The sequence below is a fragment of the Lotus japonicus genome, chromosome 1 (assembly GCF_012489685.1).
Source record: "Lotus japonicus ecotype B-129 chromosome 1, LjGifu_v1.2".
NCBI lineage: Eukaryota > Viridiplantae > Streptophyta > Magnoliopsida > Fabales > Fabaceae > Lotus > Lotus japonicus.
Genome location: NC_080041.1, coordinates 129,530,460 through 129,554,718, shown reverse-complemented (window position 1 = coordinate 129,554,718; position 24,259 = coordinate 129,530,460). Strand labels below are relative to the sequence as shown.

The 24,259-nt window shown below is 36.7% G+C and overlaps 2 protein-coding genes across 6 annotated transcripts; both read left to right on the top strand.

The window, feature by feature from the left end:
* The first annotated feature begins 7,395 nt into the window (after nucleotides 1-7,395).
* On the top strand, nucleotides 7,396-15,218 carry LOC130730686 (bZIP transcription factor TGA10-like). 5 transcript variants are annotated; one of them, XM_057582750.1, is made up of 11 exons: nucleotides 7,396-7,943; nucleotides 8,072-8,184; nucleotides 8,859-8,953; nucleotides 9,114-9,245; nucleotides 9,480-9,548; nucleotides 9,666-9,725; nucleotides 9,862-9,939; nucleotides 10,175-10,253; nucleotides 10,363-10,634; nucleotides 11,376-11,615; nucleotides 14,823-15,218. In XM_057582750.1, the coding sequence occupies exons 1-11, from the start codon at nucleotides 7,747-7,749 to the stop codon at nucleotides 14,970-14,972; spliced, it is 1,485 nt and encodes a 494-aa protein (XP_057438733.1). In that variant the 5' UTR covers nucleotides 7,396-7,746; the 3' UTR covers nucleotides 14,973-15,218. The 5 variants fall into 5 exon arrangements, with proteins under 5 accessions (XP_057438733.1, XP_057438732.1, XP_057438735.1 ...); XM_057582749.1 differs by having other exon boundaries at nucleotides 7,398-7,943; nucleotides 9,477-9,548; XM_057582752.1 differs by having other exon boundaries at nucleotides 7,399-7,943; nucleotides 8,075-8,184.
* A 6,763-nt stretch (nucleotides 15,219-21,981) lies between these two features.
* Nucleotides 21,982-23,184, top strand: LOC130730684 (polygalacturonase inhibitor-like). Its single transcript, XM_057582747.1, has one exon. It carries the CDS (start codon nucleotides 22,006-22,008, stop codon nucleotides 23,002-23,004), a length of 999 nt encoding a protein of 332 aa, XP_057438730.1. The 5' UTR covers nucleotides 21,982-22,005; the 3' UTR covers nucleotides 23,005-23,184.
* The last annotated feature ends 1,075 nt before the right edge of the window (nucleotides 23,185-24,259 follow it).

Below are 24,259 nucleotides of genomic sequence, written 5' to 3'. Positions count from 1 at the left end.
CCTCCACTGTGAAGGAATTCCGCCCTATAAGTCTTTGCAATGTCACCTACAAGTTAATCACGAAGGTGTTGGTCAATAGATTGCGGCCCTTCCTTCAAGATCTGATTGGCCCAATGCAAAATAGTTTTATCCCAGGAAGAGGGACCATGGATAATGCATTCCTTGCCCAGGAGATCATTCATCACATGTACCGCTCCTCTGCTAGGAAGGGTACTCTAGCTTTCAAAATTGACTTGGAGAAGGCCTATGATAGTGTCTCGTGGTCTTTTCTTGATGAGACCCTGCAATACTATGGCTTTCCGGAGAGGACTATTCGCCTGATCATGTGTTGTGTCACCTCCTCTCATATCTCTATTCTTTGGAATGGATCCCGTCTTCCTAAATTCAAACCTGAAAGAGGACTCAGGCAAGGGGATCCCATATCCCCGTACTTGTTTGTTCTTTGCATGGAGCGCCTCTCAGTTGCTATTCAAAACCGTGTGGATGCAGGTGAGTGGAAACCGACGACCATATCAAGGGGAGGTCCACCGATTTCCCATTTGCTATTTGCAGATGATGTTCTCTTATTTTGTCAGGCTACAAGTGACCAGGTTAATCTTGTGGCGACAACAATGCAAGCGTTTTGTGACAGCTCTGGCCTAAAAATCAACCTTAATAAATCCAAAGCAATCACTTCTAAAGGGGTCACTGCGGCAGTGAAGGAGGAAATTTCAAGTATTGCTCCTATACCTTTTGTCACAAATTTGGGAAAATACTTGGGTTTTCCACTCTCAGGGGGTCGAATGCAAAGCAGGAAGTTTAACTTCCTCATAGATAACATCCAGAGAAAGCTTGGCACTTGGAGGAGGAATATGCTCAACCTTGCGGGGCGTGTTTGTCTTGCAAAGTCGGTAATAGCTTCCATTCCGACGTATACCATGCAAATGTTCTATCTCCCTAGGAGTGTCACCAACCCCATTAATCAAATAATGCGTTCCTTTATTTGGGACAGCAATGTAAAGGGGAGGGGATGACACCTTGTTAGTTGGGACAAGGTCACGAGCCCTAAGGAGCAGGGTGGGTTAGCAGTACGGGACATGAACCTGGTCAATACAGCTCTTCTTGGCAAGGCTATCTGGAGTGTTTTGCATCATCCTCATAAGCTGTGGGTTCAGGCTATGAGGCATAAATACTTAAGAACTTCGTCTCTTTTGCAGGTCCAAGCGAAGGTTTCTGATTCAATAGTTTGGAAAGGAATAATAAAAGCCCGTGATGAGCTTAAACCCGGATACCAATTCCGATTGGGGAGGGGAGAAACGTCAATATGGTATGCAGATTGGAGTGGGGAGGGCGCTCTTGCTGGTGCCATGCCTTATGTCGACATCCATGATATTGACCTGTCACTGAAAGACATCATTGAGGCAGGAAGGTGGAATGTGGGAGGGTTGTATACTCCACTTCCTGCAAGCCTGACTCTGCACCTGCAACAGGTAAAACCTTTCCTTGTTCAGAACCGTCGCGACCTCTGGGTTTGGGACACTAATGATCGTGGCTGCTACACGGCTAAAGACGGCTACAGTTGGCTTCAGGATCGTCAGAATCCGTCGGCGACGATGGAGAATTGGAGCTGGTTATGGAGGCTTAAGGTCCCAGAACGTGTGCGTCTCTTTATCTGGTTGGTGATGCAAAATTCCATCCAAACAAACAGGTACAGGTTCAGATGCAATATGGCTACTTCTGCCCGATGTACTCGTTGCTCAGCGGAGGAAGAAGACGTTTTGCACTGCCTTCGCGACTGCGCATTCGAGAGAAATGTGGATTCGAATGGGTGCCCTGGCGTGGCCTGGCTTCTTGACCGCGGATGGACGAGAATGGATGAAGCGCCAGTCACAAGGGTGCAATGGTATTAGGTTCATTGCGGGAGTATGGGGAATTTGGAAGTGGCGCAACAATATGATTTTTGAGGTAGTTCCTTGGACCATACAGGAGGCGTGGCGCAGGCTGTGCTTTGAACATGATGATTTCGTGAGGTTTAGGGGAGAGCATGGGGGCAACGATGATAGTGTTTGGATGGCAAAGAGGTGGATACCGCCGCCGGCTGGAACTGTCAACCTTTGCTCGGATGGCAGCTTCAATCCAGTGAGCAATCAAATGGGGTCGGGTGGTGTTATTAGGGACTCTCAAGGGGTATGGCTGTGCGGGTTCCACAGCTTTGAGGAAGGAGGTAACGCCCTGCTCGCAGAAGCAAAAGCGTTGAAGATTGGTCTTCAGATGGCATGGGATCGAGGATTCCGGAGTGTGGAGTGCAACATGGACTGCAGAGCATTGGTGAGCGCATTAGAGGATCCAGAGAGCAGGTTGTTTCTGCCCATCCTTGATGAAATCCGGCAGCTACAGGGACGAAGGTGGAGGGTGCATCTAACAATTATTAATCGGGATTGTAATCAACCAGCTGATTGGTTGGCTAAAAGGGGAGCGGCGTCTCAGTCTTTGTCTATCTGCTTGCTGGAGAGACCTCCCCCGGAACTGGAGACCCTCTTACTTCAGGACCGTTTGGCTATTTTGTAGTCTTTTGTTTTGCCGTTAATTTTCCGATGTAGCAAAAAAAAAATTTGGGTCAGTGCACGTGCCTGGTACATATATAAATTTAGTATATAGTACATACATTGCATGAATCCTGCCTGCAAAATATCCAACAAAGGTTTGAGAATTAATGTTTGGGGAAAACAAGTTTCGTCGCATAGAAATGTCAACAAGAGATGACTTTAAATGAGTATGATCTGTCTTAAGAAATGTCAAACTCGGCTATTAGAGTTAGTCTATAAATATTAAATGCGAATATTTTTTTTTGAAACTAATGTGAATATTATATACTCATAATTTTCTTCTGTCGACTGTAATTGTGATCAAATTAATAAAATTCAGTATATGTAAAGGCTAGAAGCATTAAAATATAATAATAAATGCTTATATTCCTGTAAAAAAATGCTTATATATATAACTGAAACTCACTTTCCCAAAAGCAAACTCGATGGCCTTTCACACGTAAGATTTCAGTTAAAAAAAAATCAAATCAAATCCAAAGCTAGTAACTAACAGGTTTGGATCCTCTCCATCCAGGTTCTCTCCATCCTCTCACTATTTCTAGTTTGAAAATTTATTCAATGTTATGAAAATTGTTTTTTTTTATTTATTTTGTTATGAAAATTGTTTGTATGAAAAAAAATTGTGCTTTATTATTTTTAATGCATAATGTTATTAATTTTTACTTGGAGACCAAATGTGCAATTAAGTTATTTTTACTGCATGAAGTCTCGCTTTTTTCTCAAAACATAACTATGAATTAATCTTTGACCTGTTATGGTTACACATTTCTTCTCTTTCTCTGGATTGATGATGATTTTTGTCATTTAGTGTAACTGCAGCTTCGAGCCTCAGCAATATTTAAGGTGTTTTTTTTATTTTTTATTTTTTTCTTATTTCATTTTCTTTTTATGTCTCTATTTTAAATATTTTTTTTAGAAAACAAAAGATATATATATATATAAAATGTCGATAGTACAAATAGTCATCTAGTGCTACAGAGCAGAAATTAAAACTGCAACCCAATGATCATGAGAACAAACTCCGATCAAAAACCTACGAGACGGACATCTGTCGGGGACCCAAATTGTGACAAAAGTCACACAACCCAACAAAAACGGAGCCGCATCTCGGCACTAGAAAAGCAACAACGCACGAACTATCGACCATAAACACCTCAGAACTAAGCCCAAGAGATCAAAACACCACCGATGGCTCAGGCTGCATCATGACCACCAACCTAGTATGCATCGAGACTTCAGAAAAACTCAACCGCGCAACACCACAAAAGCAGGACAGAAGAAGCTCCTCAACTGCCGCCGGCATCAAAGATGCAAAACGGTGAAGGAAAGAACATAAATAAGCACTCTGAAAGGTTCAAATCTGAGAAAGGACACCGAAATCGACAGATTTGAGGAGTCACGAGCAGTAAACTGAAAAACAGGGTGGAACTCCTAGCGAAACGGGGGCGCCGCCGTCGCACTACACCGCCACCACAGACTCGTATCTGGCCTCAACAGGCTAGCACAGATCAAGGCAAGTAACGAGGCTCACCAACGACGACATGATTGCACGGCGCACTAGCGACGGAGGCGCCAAAGGCGAGGCTCCGAGCCGAACCAAAACCACAACGCAGCAAAACGACTTGAACACAACAGTGGCAATGTCACCAAGGGGGAAGGAGGAGGACGCCGCCGCAAACAAGGCCACCACGCTCCCAGATCTGGCCCCAGCAGGCAATCACAGATCAGGCAAGCCAAAGACTTGCCGACGACACTCGCTATGGAGAAGAGCAGCGATATCGCCCACGGCGAGGGGGAGGCCGTGCAAGCGTCATAACGCCTACGCCAACAGGAGCAGGAAAAGACTGAGGAACCCAGAACCACCGCCTAGAACCCGGACCTGCAAAGACGGCCCAGAACCACCGTCGCCGACCTCAGACGGCACACCAAAGCCCAGATCCCGAACAACCAGACCCGTTGCAACGCACGACCACCCATCCAGACCCAGCGAGCCAGAAGGGGGCGGCGCACCGAGGAGGAAAGTGGAAGCAAGAACTCGCGCACAGACTGAGCAGACGAAACTGGAACCGGTTTATTAGCACACAAGGAGAGAAACGAGCATGAAACAAGAGAAATAGAAGAGAGAACAAAGCTGAAAATAAGAACAGGAGAAGGAGAAAGTGGCCAAGAGAAGAAGGAAGAAACGCCGGGAAACAGGAGTGGGAGGCGCCACCTCCGTGAAGGAGGGGAGGCGGCGCCGCCGCTGGAGGCTTGGAATGGCAAACCCTAGCAGAGAGAGATTTGATATTCCTGTTGTTAAATATTGGATCGCACTTCTAATTTCATAGCTCTCATATAAATTTTAAGTAGTGAAGATCGAGTGTGTTTTTGAAAAAAAGTGTTAAAATTAATGTAGCAAACGCTCCTCTTTAACATAAGTACAAACTATTTTTCCTAAAAGGAACTTCATTAATTAAGAAGAGGAAACATATATATCTAGATGCTAATACATCATGCTAAATAAAAGAAAAAAAAATATGGAGGAATATCCTCAATCAAAACAACATTGGAGAGGAAGAGAAATTCTTCATAGCCAGAAAATTAGTAACACCATTGGCACTCTTACACACAAAAGAAAGATCCACGAAATCATAATCTAATGAAAGGTTAGGACAATCCTTTACAATATTAATTACAAGGGTAAGAGCTACCAAACAATGATTTATGTTAGAGTTCAAACAATTGAAAGTAATCAGTCTCAAACACACTAAATATAAATAATGGTCTGCAGCTGAAGACAACGTAATGCCTGTCGAAAGCAAATAACATTGGCAAAAACAAGCGACAAAACATTAAATGGAGACGCTTTACCTGTCGTAAACACCTCTGGATGATCGCGCAAATTTGCTTGTTAGTATTAATTAAGTAATGAAGAACATAATCAAAGCAAACCATTTATATATGAAAAATAATGTACGATTGTAAATAATTTTTCCAATCTAAATCAATCATCAGTTCCCGAATAACAATGACTAATGTTTTTTTTTTTGGCAACAGCAATGACTAATGTTAGAGTTCAAATAATTGAAAGTAATCAGTCTCAAAACACACTAAATATAAAAAAAGGTCTGCAGCTAAAGATAACGTAACGCCTGACGAAAGCAAATAACATTGGCTAAAACAAGTGACAAAACATTAAATGGAGACGCATTACCTGCCGTAAACCCCTCCGGATGATCGCGCAAGTTTGCTTGTTAGTATTAATTAAGTAATGAAGAGCATAATCAATGCAAACCATTTTTATATGAAAAATAATGTACGATTGTAAAAGAATTTTACCAATCTAAATCAATCAGTTCCAAGTAACAATGACTTATGGTAGAGTTCAAATAATTGAAAGTAGTCAGTGTCAAAACACACTAAATATAAACAAAGGTCTGCAGCTGAAGACAACGTAACGCCTGATGAAAGCAAATAATGTTGGCTAAAACAAGCGACAAAACATTAAATGGAGACGCATTACCTACCGTAAACACCTCCGGATGATCGCGCAAGTTTGCTTGTTAGTATTAATTAAGTAATGAAGAGCATAATCAATGCAACCCATTTTTATATGAAAAATAATGTACGATTGTAAAGAATTTTACCAATCTAAATCAATCAGTTCCCGAATAACAATGACTTATGTCAGAGTTCAAATAATTGAAAGTAATCAGTCTCAAAACACACTAAATATAAACAAAGGTATGCAGCTGAAGACAACGTAATGTCTGACGAAACAAATAACGTTGGTTAAAACAAGCGACAAACATTAAATGGAGATGCATTACCTGCGATAAACACCTCCGGATAATCGCGCAAGTTTACTTATCAGTATTAAATAAGCAATGAACAACATAATCAATGCAAACAATTTTTATATGAAAATAATGTACGATTGTAAAGAACTTTTCCAATCTAAATCAACCTATTCCTTAATAACAACTCACATGGTAAGAGTTTGGTGACACATGGGTTGGTGAGAGCCTGAGAGGTAGGTGCAGAGATCAATTCCTAACAGTTGTAATTTATTTTTTCGATGTAAAAAAAAAAACTTAATCAATCTAACCCGTTTGTGAAATTTTATCACATTTTCAAATAAGTCTATAAAACATTTTTATTTAATTAACTGAGACAACCATATCTCTCTTGCATATTTAAAATGCTAGTTCTTTACGAAGTGCTAGTAATATTTTACATTTAGTAATAATTCATTTATACTCATTTCAAGTCTAATGGAAAAAGTATGAATATAGAAGAAGAAAAGGAGAAAAACCTTGATATAATAGAAAAAGGTGAGAAAGGCACAAAATAAAATTAGAAAAAAAGTGATGCAAGTGCTACCAGCTCCAGACAATGCCGCCTCCCACAGGCATCTACGTGTAAGTTTGCATGAAATGTCAAATTGTAAAACTTAATCTCACAAAAGGACTACTACTCTTTGGTCATTTCACTCCGTAGAATAAAAGGGCCACACCTTTTAAGATTAATTAATTTTAATCTTTGAATCCAAATCAGTTTCTTCTGCTTATAGTAGACTCTTTTTTTTTTTTTGAAATGGCTTATAGGAGACTTAATGAGGATATCGCACCAGTAGTAAAAAATGACTGTTTGAACTTTTAAATTGATGATTCGATTTTTAAGAATCATATACTCTTAATTTTCACCATATTCAGATTAAAATTGCGAGAACAATTTAACACTATAAAATTTCTGTCATGAAGAAAAAAATAAGACAACTTCAACAAAAACAGGTTCTCTTGTTCTTATGTGGTTTCTCTTTCCATGAGATATATAGTGAGAGAGAGAGAGAGTTGAAGAGGACCGCTTTATTTTCAGATTTTGCAGCAGAAATCCTGAGAGAGAAAACAGGAGAGAAGAAGAAGAAAATAAAGCTTTGTCTTTTCTCTGGTTGCATTCAATTCCACTCCCTCTTTTCTCTCTCTCTAATTACTCTTTTCTATTGCTATTCAAAATCCATTGTAACCGACTCTCCTTTTCCCTGGAGAAAGTTAGTGATCATAAGTGGAGGCGGTTTTCTCATTGATTGATGGCAGCAACTTCTTCAAAATCACAACTATAAAACAATAGCAACAGACAACAACATAGCTTTTAGGTTCAATTCTTCTACTCTCCTTTGGCCATGATGGCTTCCAGTGTCAAAAACAACACCAACCCCACAACCACTCAACTTCAACCACTCCCACCACCGCAGCAACACCGTCATCCCCACCACCTCTTTCAGCACCACCACCATCATCATCAAACACCAGAACATCAAATTTCATTCGGAATGATGCAACCTTCTTCATCATCCTCTGTCCCTGGGAACTACCTGCTGTGAGTTTTAACAACATTAGATGAGACAAAGAAACTAATTGTCTTGCATTATTTTGTTTCTTTCTATATGATTTATTGTTAATTCTATTTCTATTTCATGTGATTTATGCATGATTTGTTTATGTCAGCAGAAGCAAGGATTCTGGAGCTTATGATTTGGGAGAATTGGATCAAGCCCTTTTTCTCTATCTTGATGGACAAGCTGGAGAGCCTTCAAGTGTTAATCAAGACCAACAAAGACGTGAGCTTTTATTTTTATTTTTCTCACACACATGCATCCATCAAAATTTCTTCTTTCTTCCAAATTCCAATACCCTTTTTCTTCAAATTCAAAAAGAGAAACCCTTCCTTTCCCCTCTGATCACTTTTTGTTTTGTGTTGGAGATTCTCTTCTGGTCACACCAATAACATGTTCAGAATAATTTCATATCTTCTGCACAGTATAGTACTTGCTTTGACCAGATCCTTGCAGAGAAACCAAAAGGGTTGAAAAAAAAAGAGTAGACATTTCCATTTTCCAAAATTAAAAAATTGTCATTTCTCTCTCTCTTCCACTCTCTTCTCTCACTCTATGTTTTTATTTTATTTACTGATTCTTTGAGATCATGACATGTAACAAACTTGGTATCATGATCTCTTACTCTTCAAAAAAACCACATGTACTGAAAAGGGGAACGAGTATGGTATGGGTTCCCTGTGCCTTTACTTTTCTGTTTGGGAGGACAGAGCCACAAATGCATGATAATTTCACACTCTCTTGCTTGCCTTGTCTCTTATGATTCTTATTCTTGGTCCTCTCTAAATCATTCTCTTTCCTTTATCTCTGACACACACACATATATAGCTTGCTTAGATGTATTTATTTACACACACAATTCATGATGCTGAATTTGGTGCATGGTTTCATCTCAACAGAGAATAACTCATCATCATCAGGAATGAGGCCTCCAACTCTCAACATTTTCCCCTCTCAGCCTATGCACGTAGAGCCATCATCATCCAATTCCAAGGTAATAATAACTAGTATCGACCCTCTTTCTTTGTCAATTGTGTTAGATGCTATACTTCCATTTTGTCGACATCAATAGTATTTGCTAGCCTATTTGCTAATAAACAACACTTATAAATTGACATGTTTTGTTTGTGGTTTTGTTTGACTTTTAATTATAGGCTCTTAGCATAGACTTGGTAAATTCTTCACAAACCAGTGGATCCAAGAGAGCAATATCAGAGCCGTCCATGGAGTTGGCCAACCCAAGAAATGAAGCCGCCTCTGCACCTGAGCCACCCAAAGGTGTCAAGGTTCGTACATAAAATATATATATAGAGAAAGAAAAAACATATCTATCTATCTGTTAAATTTAGTTATATTATAATTGAATAGAACAAGAATCAGAGTTTGGTAGCATCTTTGAAGCCAGAAGTTCAGACCTTTTTTAAGTTACCCAATTGATATTTATTTAATTATTATGCTCTCTCAACAATTTCTCTAACTATTATTGTTCACCTACCTATGGGGGTTTACTATTGCAGCAGCGAGTGAGCATTGGCAAGGGTCCTACCTCAAGTTCTGAACATGAAGGACCAAAGACACCAGATCCAAAGGTTAACTATTTAGTTACTCTATCTCTCTCTATTTTATGGGCATCTTCATTTTTTTTAATTTGAGTGACAATCAATGCTTAATTTATATGGTGGCTGCTTGGAAAACGTTATGCACAGACACTCAGAAGACTTGCTCAGAATAGAGAGGCAGCTAGGAAAAGCAGGCTGAGGAAAAAGGTAAGCGAATCCCCAAGAAGATATATATATTTGATCTCAAGTGTGTTTTTTTTACACTTTTTAGGTAAAACTTGGCAATGCTCTCTTACTTATGATAAAATAATGTACCATTCTATTTGTCCTCTCTCTTTCTCAGGCCTATGTTCAGCAGCTAGAATCGAGTAGGATTAGGCTCAATCAGCTGGAACAAGAACTACAGCGTGCAAGAGGCCAAGTAAGAGAACAAAAAAAACCTTTCTTTTTAGTCATCCATAACACTATGTGCATGTTAGTATACACACCGAAAAGTCACAGTGAGTCTAAAATCACGCAGGATAACTTTCTTTAGTTTTTGAGACTTTTTCACCGTAATTTTTCATTGTATATTTTAACATGGAGTATGCTCGATGATGATATCGAGGAAGTATGAAATTCTAACATGAGTGGTGGATGGTTATTTCTTTTTTTAGGGCATGTTCTTTGGTGGGGGTGGTGCAATTGTGGCAGGAGAGCAAGGCCTTCCTGTCCCTATGAATAGCACTAGCTCAGGTATCTATTCCTATTTCCCAGTACTGTCATAAAACAAACATATCAATTGTGCTTTAGTTGTTGATCCTCTTGGATTGTCATTTATGAATTTTATTTATATTTTTCTCAGAGGCTGCAATATTTGATGTGGAATATGGTAGATGGCTAGAGGAGCACCACCGTTTAGTTTGTGAGCTGAGAGCTGCAGTTCAAGAGCACCTTCCTGAGAACGAGCTTAGGATGTTTGTGAACAATTGCTTGGCACATTATGACCAAGTCATGAACCTCAAGTGCTTAGTGGCCAAAACAGACGTATTCCATGTTTTTTCTGGCATGTGGAAGACCCCAGCTGAACGTTGCTTCATGTGGATTGGTGGATTCAAACCATCTGAACTCATCAAGGTATATACAATACAACTAACGATCTTATCCAATAGCTTAGTGTGTTTCAATACCAGTAGAGCCTAAATGATGTGTGTGAATGCAAGTTTGCACTAATGCGCACACGGATAGCCAAATACATGCTCAATCTTAATATTTACTGTATTTTTCAATATGACTTTCTTTTCCATGTTAATTTATTGGAATAACTTGCATGCGGAAAGGAGGCATGAAATTGGGTAACGTTATATACAAAATTCAAAAGAAGTTGACATTATAAATGCATGAAATAAACTCCGTTTTGTCGGTCAGACTATACCTAAGAAAACAAAGGAGTATGAATTTAATGCCATAAATATGAATGACGAAATGAAACCATGAAGATTTTCCGGTCATGAATGGGAAGTTAGGTTTCATCCCCCATGATCCCATGTCTTCAACTCCAATTTGTAACCGGAACTGGAGATAATCGATTAAGAAATTATGCAAATTAAAGAAAAAGAGAGTGGCACGCACGGGTCTCTATCTCTCTATCATTTTCTTGTTTTCAAATGGTTGTTGATGGGAAATGGGAATAAAGTCCTTGTTTTCATACCCATATCTCCTTGTACCCTAGTTAATCAATAAACAACCTCTCACAATCATAATATTATGTGATTTGACATCCATATATGTGCACAGTTATACAATTATACATACTAGAATAGCATAAGTATATGTGTATATTGATTTAATGATTATGATCGACTTTGTGTGTTTTAGATTGTTCTGACTCAAATTGAGCCTTTAACGGAGCAACAAATATTGGCTATATGTGGATTGCAACAATCTACACAAGAAGGAGAAGAGGCTCTTTCTCAAGGGCTTGAAGCTCTCAATCAATCTCTTGCAGACACTATCACATCAGACTCATTGAGCTATCCTCCTAACATGGCTAATTACATGGGACAAATGTCTGTGGCCATGAACAAGCTCGGAGCTCTTGAAGGTTTGGTGAGACAGGTACACACTACATTACTTTCACTTCATATAAACATTTGGTAATTTAAAATAATAATGTAATATTTGTTTAGGTGTGAAAATTTATTACTCTCATCATAAATAATGTTAATCATAGACATAGTATTTGGTTTTGAAGATTCGGTATGGGAGTTTTCGTGAGCTAGTGATTTTGGTTGATTAGTTTTGTCTTGTGGTCCCTAATGACTTAGTTTTCATAACGGATCTCGTGGGGTCAGTTATAAGTACAAGAATCTGTTGCTCCTCGGGTAGGAAAACCTGCCCCAACCCCATAAACTAAACTGCTCTTTTCCACGCATTTTACTCTTTGGTGAGATGCATCGTTTCGTGTAAATTTGGATACACAGTAAAAAAATTATGCTAAAGTTAAAATTACAGTGAATCAACATAAAAAATAAGAGAAGAGTTACTTTTATTCATCGTAATTTTAACTTATTTTAATTTTTTATTGTGTATTCAAACATTCATTTCATTCGGGGAATCTACAAACAAACATTGGGGGCCCAATATTTATATCTCTAAAAAGACTCTAGTTCCATTCACTTCTGTCTCGTACAGATACTTGGATACTCTATAAACAGAGACGTGCATCTCAATAAGGAATATTACATGCAACAAATTGAAGGTGCATGTGTACTAAAGCTTAAAGTTGGTAGAAGAATTAGCATCTTTGTAGTACATGTATTTTAAAAAGTGATTGGATAAGTACACATACGCATAAAAAGCATAACAAAGGTATCATATTAATTAAGAAGGATAAAATACATTAGCATGAGGATATATATGATTTTGAACATTTTTCATGAACATTGAATTCCTAAGGTGTCTATAGTATGTGTTGTTATTGATTGAATACACGTGACAGTACTAAGGTTAGTGGTCCCCTACCTATACAATTCTAATGTGAAGATATGTCCCTCTAGCTAGGCCCATATCTATGTGATGTCATGGTCATAACCGTTTGACTCCAAGACACCACTACATAGACCCTTCCCCATAACTTTCCTTTTTGACTACTTCTATATACACTCTTGAAATTACTAGAAATCCCACATGGGGTGGAATTTGGATTTGATGAAGTTGCATTTTCCTAAATTCATTTTGTAGTCATTATTCCAACACTGTTTAATTAAGATCCTGCAACTTGAATTTAAAGTGATTAATTATACATCTGAAATCTAATTTTAATTTTGAACCGCTTGATCTTAATTAAACAGCTATGAAGCTTTGACTAGAATGAATATGTGACCGTAGGAAAACCGAATCTAGTGGGTTAAAATAAAAACTATAGTATATAGATGCTAGAAATCTAAAATGTCTTAACCATTCTACACTCAATCCATAGTCCAACACTCTTCAACCATTTTGGGCCCACATCCTCAGCCCAACATGCACAAAGAGAGTTTGTGTTTGTTTAGCTTTGTGTGGGTGAATTTTGAATGGAGTGGGATTCTTTTCTAAAGTAAGAATGTGATCACTTGGTTTTGGAATTTTTATCAAAAAAAAAAAAAAAAGTTGACACCTTTGGTAAAATGGCCTGAGTTTTTTTTGTGAATTTTTTGCATTGGCAATTAATCTGCAAATGCCACCTCATTATGTATGTGTGTGTGCAGTGAATATTATGTATGTGTGTGTGCAGTGCTGTATTCATCATCTCACTAGCTAGAGTTGGTCCACCAAACTTTTATTAATTTCTACACATGAATGATGGGGGGGGGGGGGGGTTATTTACAAGTCATCCAAGAATATATTCTCTCTTTCAATCTAATTAACCAACCGAAACCATGTGAAACGAAAAATGTAGGAATAATTAGGTAGGCTAGATCAATCATAATTATGATTATGTGATTTAATCACAAGTTAACCTCAAGTCGTAGTTTGACCAATTTGTAGTATTTGCATGTTCTACACTTCTATTCTATGTTAATTATGGGATCAATTTGATCATTGTTATTCTTAATTATTATTGTTGCCATTTCGGATTCAGAAACCCAATGTTTGAAAATATTGTCTAAGCGTTGAACCATTAGTCATACTTCTTGAAAATAATACAGTCCGTACATTAACTTGTATGTGTATAATAAGGTGTTTTACGGCTCGATCCGTTGAAAATGTTCTACAATATTTTACTTTTGATATTGAAGTGTTTTAATGAAATTTTGATCAAATATTCCAGAATTTGTCCATGAAAATCTCCCCATGCATTGAATCAGGGGGTAAAGGTTTCATTTCTTAGTTTAATTTCTTTCAAAGTTTTGAAAAAGAAAGAAAGATTGTTCTAGTTTTCCTTCCAACTTCTTTTGTCTTTTTCTGACCATTTTAACTTCAAATATATTTGCTTCTAAGCGTTGAACCATTAGTCATACTTCTTGAAAATAATACAGTCTGTACATTAACTTGTATGTGTATAATAAGGTGTTTTACGGCTCGATCCGTTGAAAATGTTCTACAATATTCTACTTTTGATATTAAAGTGTTTTAATGAAATTTTGATCAAATATTCCAGAATTTGTCCATGAAAATCTCCCCATGCATTGAATCAGGGGGTAAAGGTTTCAGTTCTTAGTTTAATTTCTTTCAAAGTTTTGAAAAAGAAAGAAAGATTGTTCTAGTTTTCCTTCCAACTTCTTTTGTCTTTTTCTGACCATTTTAACTTCAAATATATTTGCTTCTAACTGCAGTTCTATCCAGTATCCACCATTAAAATTATAAATGTTTTTACAACTAACATTCATTACATGTTATTTACAATTCATTACATGTTATTTAGGATATGGTTCTCATGTACTAAAACTAATTTTTTTTTAAATCATTTGAACCTGCATGTGAACCATTTCTTAGTTCAGATGAGTAGACAAAGTCATTATTTTATATACTTTTCGCTAGATAGAATGTCAGAGGGGAAAATCAAAAGTTGAAATTACCTTTCCAATATCCTAAACATCAAATGTAGCTGATGAACTCTTTCTTTTCTGTTGAATATGTAACAAAGATATCCTTAACCTGAAGCATACTATGAATGGTTAAAATTATTTCATTCAAATCTAGTTTTAACTATTTATTTATTTTCTAAGGTTAAAATTGAAGCATGTTCTCACCAGATTCTCTGTGTATATGCATGTGTAATTGAGAATTAGAAGAAAGAAAAATAATTAGAAAGTTAACTTGTTTTGTGATTGAAACTTACAGGCAGATTGTCTGCGGCACCAAACCATTCACCGTCTGCATCAGATCCTAACGACGCGTCAAGCGGCAAGGTGTTTTCTGGCCATGGCGGAGTACTTCCACCGTCTGCGAGCTCTGAGTTCTCTGTGGGTGGCACGCCCTCGCCAAGAATGAACAGCAATGAAATGCAATGCAACTGGTAGTAGTGACATGCACTAGTTATCTAGCTATATGTGCCTGACCTTAAATTAATTGTAGCTTCTTAAATTTCTCTCTTAAACATTACAAATTTAATGTTGCCTTACATCTGGTCCCTCTTACTTACTCACCATGCAATGCATATCCTCAACTCAGGTCTTGTCTGTATAGAATTGATAGACAGATAATTAATATAGAGTAAAATTTTAGTACTAACAACTATATACAGTTCTTGCCATTGTTTGGAAGCCATTATTATCTAATTGCTATTTGCTTTGTTTGGCTTTTGTGGAATGTACATGATTCCTCTGAGGCACAGTGTGTAATTGTGTATGTTGGGAATATTGGTAAGTTTTCACCTTGGAAGCAGAAATGCTTTTAAAAATGTTACTGGGAATACTTTTTTTCAGTGATTTTTTAAAAATTTAAATGGCAAACCAAACAAATTGTTAGAATTACTAGTTTATAGTTTCAGGCAAAAATGGAAGCTTGTATTGAACTAATTACTCAATCCTCCCGTTGGCCTGGAAAGGTTGATGACTTGATGCATAGATAGGCTGTTTAGTCATCAATTTTGGTTTTTTAATAAGATCTCTGATTAATTAGTATCAGTTATTTTCCTTGTAAATGCGTAAATTAAAGTGGTCCATTCTTACCAGGTTGGTTGTAACAGTCAATTTCATATGTCAGGAATTAAAATTGAAGGAGGTATTTAAAATGAACTATATTAAAAAAGAAAAGAAAATTTGTAGCAAAAATATTGTGAATCACTTCAATCGACCCGGATTTCACAAGTTTTTTTAAAGGGGTTGTCTAAATGACCATGATATAATTTGGGTAAATAACCCATCATCCAATCATATTGGAGATAAGTGAGTTGGAATTTATATATTTTATTTATTAATTTATTTCCAACTCACTTATCTCCAATGTGATTGAATGATGGATTATTTAACCCAAACTATATCATGGGTCATTTAGACAATATTTTTTAAAATGGAAAATATGTGTATTTTCACTATTTTGGGTGTATTTTAACGTCATGAAAATGATACTGAAGTGATATTTACCTTGTTGGGAGGCTAGAGCAAAATTCCACAACCCTAATAGCACTCCAAAAGTTAAATTAAATGTCTACTAAGTCACTTTTTGTTTATAAGACAAAACAAAGATGTTGCTACAACATGTTTATAGAGGTGTATTCAAGAACTCATATCTAGAGTTGTTAACGTCTGTTTTATATGAAACCGGTGACATTTGGAATATTTTGTTGTCATCTAAAATTCTTGAGAAAGAGATAAGATATAATTATTACGCGAGTTTTCGAAAGCAGCAGCGATGAAAGGGTCGAAGGTTCTTGATGGAAAACCGCGCGCTCGCGACAGTTCTTCTCTCGTCGGAGGCGGCGGCGGTGCAGCAGTAGCGCCTTCCATCGAGGGAGGCGGAGGGCAGATCCCTGGCGGCGAGGGAAGTAGCAGCCCCACCTTCAAAGCTATGATGGCGAGGGTAGATCTGTTAGAGAAGGCCGAAGCCGCGACAGCTGTCGCGGTGGTTCCGCTTGTTGGCTATTACGATCGAACGGAGGGACACATGCGGGACATGAAAAAGAAAAATCGTCGAGAACGTCCGTCGTATAGGATGCGGAGGACCTCACACACCCCAACGCTGCCGACCGACATGGAAGTTTTTGCATCCTCCTCCTCAAAATCGGGAGGATCATCCTCCTCCTCAAAATCGGGAGGCTCAACTACAAAATCCGATGGATCCGAAGCCCATGCTTTAGCGGCAGATGAAGATGGCGCAGATGATGATTTCCCTCCCACTTTTTATATGGATCTGGACTAAGGAATTTGTACTCCACTTCACTGGAACCCATGAAGGCAGCCATGTCAAGTGTCTGAAAAGGGAAGAGGATGAAGGCTAATGCATATGTGGTTAAGAATCATTGGATTTAAAAAAAAACGTCAAAGTTGACATAAAATTAAAATTACACTTGAAAGTCAATCATTGGTCAACACATTTTAGTCCCACATAGATCAAGTTTCTCCACTATTTCCTCTCCTTGCCCTATATAAAGAGAGTTTATTCTCATGTTTTAGACATGCAAAAAATCCAACAATTCCCAAAAGCCTATGATTAAGGCTCTTTTGAGCGTTTGATTGTGGAGACAGTGTGAAAACATAGTTTTTTCCCTAGTTTAATATTCTCACAGTCCCATTGTGAATCTAGTGAATTTTGTATTCAGCACTGAACTTCACAAAATTTGGAGTCTATTTTTTGAAGGGAACTTATTGTTGCACTTCATAATTGTCAACACCTAATTTTATCCTCTTTCATTTTAATTTTAATCATTATTTTTAGGTTTATCTTTTAATTTTTCTTTTATTTTAGTTGATGTGAATACAACTTCTTTATTTTTCTCATTTTTATTTATCACTATTAGTATTATTAATATATCATATTTTACATTATTCTGATTAATATTCTATTTGTGTGTTGGTTAAATGACCAAGTTAAAATTTGGTTTAAAAATTGCTCACTTATCTTAAATGGTATTGATCAACATAGTGATTAACTTCAAATTTTATCCAGGTCATTTACACAACCCTTTAAAAAATAAAAATAAAGTGTTTAAATTATACTTGATTGTAAACTTGTTTGAGCATTATACATGAAAACCAAATAAAAGCAAATTTCATTTATCAGTGTAGTCTAATTGTCTAAATCTTACACAAAACATACAAATGTAAACTCTTGTTGTTGAAGTTCTTGATATTTCAATCAACTCTATTTCCGACTTCTCTTCTGTTGTGGTGAACCAATCTTAGCTGCTGCAAAAGCTTCCCCGCGGTACTTTCTTTTTCTACTGAAGCTTCTAAACTTTGGTGTTTGATCCCTTTGGGCTCATTTGTTCACTGCCCCTTCTACCAGGCCAAGCCCGAATCTTTTTTTTTGTTTATGTAGTGTAAAGAAATACTGTCACATATTTTGAAAAAAATAATAATATCACATACGTTCCCAAATAAAAGACACAATATCACCTGCAAACAAGAGTCCAATTTGTAACTTCAGATGCTGAATATGAGTCATGAATGGATGAATCTATAAGTTCCCATGCACAATATCTTCTCTCTATTGCTTCTAAGTCTACAACAACATAAAAATAAACATTATCAATTTGGCGCAAAAGGATATTTTCATTTACATAATACTCTAATAAAAGAAATACTATCACATACGCTATTAAAATAGCTCTTATGCTTTTCTTTTCAGTTATAATCTCTAACACTATAACTCTAAAGTTGAAAATATTAAACTTCACTGAGTTGTTCTTGTTCATAACATCAGACTTAATGTAGTGAATGAGTCCTTCTCTTCTCAGTGCAATATGATGTTTTCAATTTTGGAGTTCTTTTGCTTAAGATTATAAATGGAAAGCAAAACATAAGAGTTCTTTTGGCTGTGTATAACATTTTTATGATTAGAGTGTTATATCATTGAAAATATCATTTTGTGCTAACAAACAATCGATAATGTTTTTTCAACATTTGAAGTTCTTAGATGCATACATATTAAACTTTTGTGTGTCAAAAGTGTCTTTAGTGATCTTAATGCTGAATCGTGAAGCCGCATTAATGGCACATCCCATAAACTCTAGGCCCTCAAAGACTAATTCCAGGGTAACACTATATAGATTTTTAGACCTCAGGTGCAGAGTGTGAGCAAGTGAAACAAGCCCTCATATTAGTAAATTAATCTTCCTTCAACTTGTTGCTTTGTTTACTCTATACCAAAAATAAGATAAATTTCATAATTTCCATCTATTTTATTTGATATTTGTTACATGAATCACAAAAAAATCAAATCAAATTCTGTTCAATTAGAAGTGAACACTAATAATGAGGGAGTGAGTGGAGGTAGTGTGATCAAAGACTTTGTGTTCAAGAACTATCAAAAATATTCTAAATTATGGTCTGGAGAGTCCTCCAGAAAATGGACTAAATAGTGGGGAAGATCTAACAAATATTATCATTCTGTTATCACAACACAACAACAACTATTATAGTACACATAACAACCAACAACAGGAGTGTCAGAGATTCTTAAGGCTGAGTTACTTGCTATCTTTCATGGCTTGCGGGTTTGTTGGGAGCGGGGTTTTCGTCGGGTGCTTGTTCATTCGGATTCCTCGCTGGCTCTTTTGCTTATTAAAGGTCATGTGTCGGTGTTCCATCAGTATGCAACTATTATTAGCTTGATTTCTAAGATTCTGCAGCAGCAATGGCAAGTGACGGTGCTTCATACTTTGCGTGAAGGGAATAGGGTGGCGGACTTCTTAGCTAAGGAAGGGCTAGAGATGATCGGAGGTGGGTGGAGTATGACCGGCCTCCGCCGGGTCTTGGGCAGTTGCTGGCAGATGATTACCGGGGTACTGTCTTTGTGAGGAGTTAGCTTGGCTCCTTTTCTTTTGCTGTTTCTTTTAGGCTTTTATGTACCCAAAAAAAGCAACCAACAACAATTCAAGACATAACAAACAGCAAAATAATGACCCCAAAGCCCAATCAATGGTTTATCAGGTGCTTAGGCTTACAGAACGCATGAATCTGGGTGGAAAAGAAATAAGGGCATTTTAATTGCAGTTTTTGAAAATTGTATTTAGAAACTGTTTTTAAAAACTGTTTTTGAAGGAAAAAACGGTTTGAATGAAATGTTTTCCAATATTAAAAAAATTGTAATTTGAAAACAAAAAAGTAAAACAGAAAACACTTTTTAACTGTTCTTATTTATTATTTTAAAAACTAAAGTTGAGAACTGTTTTCAATAATAAATTTTAAAAACATAAAATAGTTTTCAAGCAGACCCGTAGTGGTCCGATTATGAGGTTAAGACAAAAAAAAAATACACAAGTAAAAATTAAATTTTAATTAAAATTTATACTTTGATTTCACATGAGCTCCATTTACACAAGTAGGCGTCCCCGAACGATAGCTCAAGTGGTAAGAGCTAGGGACATAAGAGTTGGGTGGGGTGAAGTGTGAAGGGTCCCGGGTTCGAACCCGGAGGAGAGACTAATTTACTAACATTTCTAACAACTAACATTTACCTATAAAAAAAAACACACAAGTAGGCGTGCCATATAGAACCTTTCCAAACACATAGCAAAGTGGTTGGAGCTTTAGCAAGACCTAAAATTGAGCTATTTTCTAAAATGTGTGGATGGTTTTCTAAAATTGTGACGACAAACACAGACCCAAATGTTAGTTAACCCAAATGTTTTGCCTCGAAAAGGAAAGCACGATAGCGTTTGGTAGATAGATGAGAATGGAATGGAACATAATATATGGGTTCTATTTTGTGTTTGTCATGTGTTTAAGATGAAACAGAACCGGACAAAAGGCTCCAGGAATGAGATACTTTGGTTCCCTGGAAAAGGGTGGAACGGAAGGGAGCGGAACGGAACACTCTCTTAAAAATTTCACACGATCAAAAATACCCCTAATTTATATTTGGAATCTTTTGTATCTAAACAGTTTAAAATCACTTATAAAGTGAAAAACACTTATTATATTTGTAGACAAAGTTAAATGAATTTCTACTTTTTAAAAAAACCACTTACAATAAAATCAATTATTTCTTTCAAAAAGTAAAATCACATTTTTAAGCAATGATAAACGAGTTAATTAGAGTGCGTTTGATTCAACTTACTTTAGAAAAATCACTTTTTAATAAAAAATCACTTTTTAATAAAAAGATCACTTTTTAATAAAAAGATCACTTTATTAATAAAAAAAATCATGTTTATGTTTGTTTCATCTTTTCTTAAAAGCCAAAAACAGATTATTTGAAAAAGCTACTTTAACTTATCATGAAAATATATTATGATAGATGAGAGGAAATAAAAAAAAATTGTTTTCAATTAGAGTAAGCAAACACGAATCAACTTATGTTTTTCTCAAAATTTGTAAAAATGAATTTTTTTATAGTTAAAAATCATATTTTTTTAATCTAAACAAACGCACATGAAATAGCTTTAAGAAATAATCAGATTTCTGTTTTTTTAACGCATATTGAAAGTGATTATTTTAAAGAAATACGTGATTATTTAATGAAATAAGCAATAACAAACGGTTTCTATGCATAATGCTCAATTGAGTTCAATTTTTTATCCTCAATCAAATATTAAACATGCAGAGTTATATATGTAATTAAAATCATGGTTATGTTTTAATAACTTGGAATTACCAAACACAATACACAGAATATTATTGTTATGTTCCATCACATTATAAAATTCACTTATTTTTTACTGAAAACGTCTAGAAATAGTCACAGAGATTACACAATCAATTATTGTTTGAGGAGGATTATCTGTAGTGTGTGAGGCCTACTTAAAAATATAGAAGAAGAAAAAAAGAATCATTTGTTTTAAAAGAGCTAGATCTAGTGTTTGAATGATGGAAAAAGTCCACACTTTTGTCTCTAATAATTCCATTTCAATCTTAATGGAGGGGCAAGGGCAAGGCTGCGTTCAACGCCCTGCCAAATCCAGTAGTTAAAGCCTTTTTTTTTTATAATTCATTGTGATGCAGGTATGTGATAGGAATGCGGCAAACGGATATGTATCCAGTTAAGCCTTTTGTTCTTTTTTGACCAGCTTAATATTTTATTAGCTGTTATATTTGATACATAAAATGATGCTACAAACATGATTTTATATATTATTGAAGAAGTTAGAACCTATCAAGTTAAATTTAACATGTATCATATAAACAAAATTTGACATTGAAAGTTCAATGTGGATTCATGTTGAATTCAATGAAAATCGAAATAGCACCTTAAAATATAAATGGCAAAGCTATATAACAAAATAATATTAGATGAATGAGCTGTGTGTGTATAGGTGCTTTCGTCACTACAGACATCATATTATCCCCCACTTAACATGTAGCATGTTCCCATTTCACTCTATAAATTCGAAGACTCTCCCACTTTCCATTTCACACTGAAAATGGGAACTATATTGGGACTGTGCTTCCTTTTGTTGCTCTCCTTCTCTCATGTTGCATTCTCAGGGCGGTGCAACCCAGAGGACAAGAAAGTGCTGCTCCAAATCAAGAAGGACCTCAACAACCCTTACCTCCTAGCCTCATGGAACCCAGAAACAGCTTGCTGCGATTGGTATTGTGTAGAATGCGATCCAAAAACGCACCGCATCACGTCACTTATCATATCTTCCTCTGTCCCGGAGACCAATTTCTCGGGCCAAATACCACCCTCCGTAGGTGACCTCCCTTATTTGCAGGTTCTTGAATTCCACAAGCTACCCAAACTCACTGGCCCAATCCAGCCCGCCATTGCCAAACTCACCAACCTCAGGTGGCTCATTCTCACATGGACCAATATTTCCGGCCCAATACCCGATTTCTTGTCCGAGCTACCCAACCTTCAATGGCTTCATCTTTCCTTCAATAACCTCACAGGCCCAATACCGAGCTCACTTTCCAAGCTACCCAACCTCATAGACTTGCGTTTGGACCGGAACAGGCTCACAGGCCCAATCCCAGACTCGTTCGGGTCATTCAAGAAGCCCGGCATAGATCTCACCTTGTCTCATAACCAGCTTTCCGGGCCTATTCCGACCTCCTTGGGCCTCATTGACCCTAATAGGATAGATTTCTCGAGGAACATGCTTGAAGGCGATGCCTCCATGCTTTTTGGGGTCAACAAAACGACGGAAATGATTGACCTTTCGAGGAACTTGCTAACATTTGATATGTCGAAAGTGGAGCTTCCCACGAGCTTGATATCGTTGGATCTGAATCACAATCAGATTTATGGAAGCATTCCCCAGGAATTGATCAAAGTGGATTTTTTGCAGGCTTTCAATGTGAGCTATAATAGGTTGTGCGGTGAGATACCACAAGGTGGGAGATTGCAAAGGTTCCAGGTGGATACGTATTTTCACAATAGGTGCTTGTGTGGATCCCCTCTTCCCAGCTGCAAGTGATAGAGTTACACAGCATTTGAGGTTCACTAGTTGCCTCAAGCGCTATTCTGATTTCAATAAAGCAAACATGTAGTTTCATTAAGAATTTACATTGAAATACAATGTCAAGCTCCCTGTGTAATGATCGATAAAGAACAGGTTTTTTTTTACCTGAATGAAATTTTCCTTTTTAAAAATTAATGCTATTGCAATTGGTTTTTCAAATCAGAGATGCTATATACTATAAGCTACCCGAATTGCAAAAATTGTTAAGGTGTGATGTTGGGGGAAATTCATGAATTGGGCACAATGGTTGAACTTGATCGGAGAAAAAGGCCACCTACATTTCATCTCAGTTGTTTCAAAAAGCCTTACAAGCCTACATTTCATCTCATTTGAACTTCAAGCTTATAAGTATTACAAATTATAAATATGGAGGTTTCAGCATAAAGAGCAATATATTTGAAATACTAAAATCAAATTCATTCCAAATGAAAAATAGATGTGCTGACCATTACATGTTAATAATTCTTAATTTAATCCAAGAGGGAACTGAGCAAAGCAAGGAGTGCTTATGAACGATAGAGACGTTATTAGAAACCAGTTTCTTTCATTTCTATATAAAAGAGCTACTCAAACAAATTAGTGATGCTCAGGTGAGGGGCACTAACGAACAAGCTACTTTCACAACCCCAAGGGAAGCCCAAAAAGTATATCAATGGAAGTCACACAAGCCCTGACCCAAGGAGTGAGCTTTCAAATACGAACGGGGAGTTAAACAAGGGTGAGCTACCGCCGGGAGCTAGAGAGCTCTTGGCTTACTAAAATAAAAGCAAAACAGCTACTTCACAATATAAGGCTAGTGAGTTTGGTACAATTGAAATGCTCTATCTTGAAATGACTGTTTAACTTACATTTTTTAGGCACGTTGAAACCAATGAAACTGATTTTAAGTTAACACAAATGAGACTTTGTTCATCTTAAACTTGATCGATGCTGCATTTGACAGAATTGAAGTTGAAGTTGAGTTTACCTAGAAGTAAACATTTGTTGCATTTGCTAGAGACTTATACTAACAATATTTTTTCCGTTAAAAATAGCTTTTCAACAAAATATAAAATTTACAACCTAGAAATACTTACTCATCTACAAGCCATTTAATTTAAAACTATCAACACAACATTCTTCTAATAACACCAATTCACTACGAGTTTTTATTCAAATAATTTTTGGGAAGATCATATTTTAAAAGTTTGCAATTAAGAATACACAATCA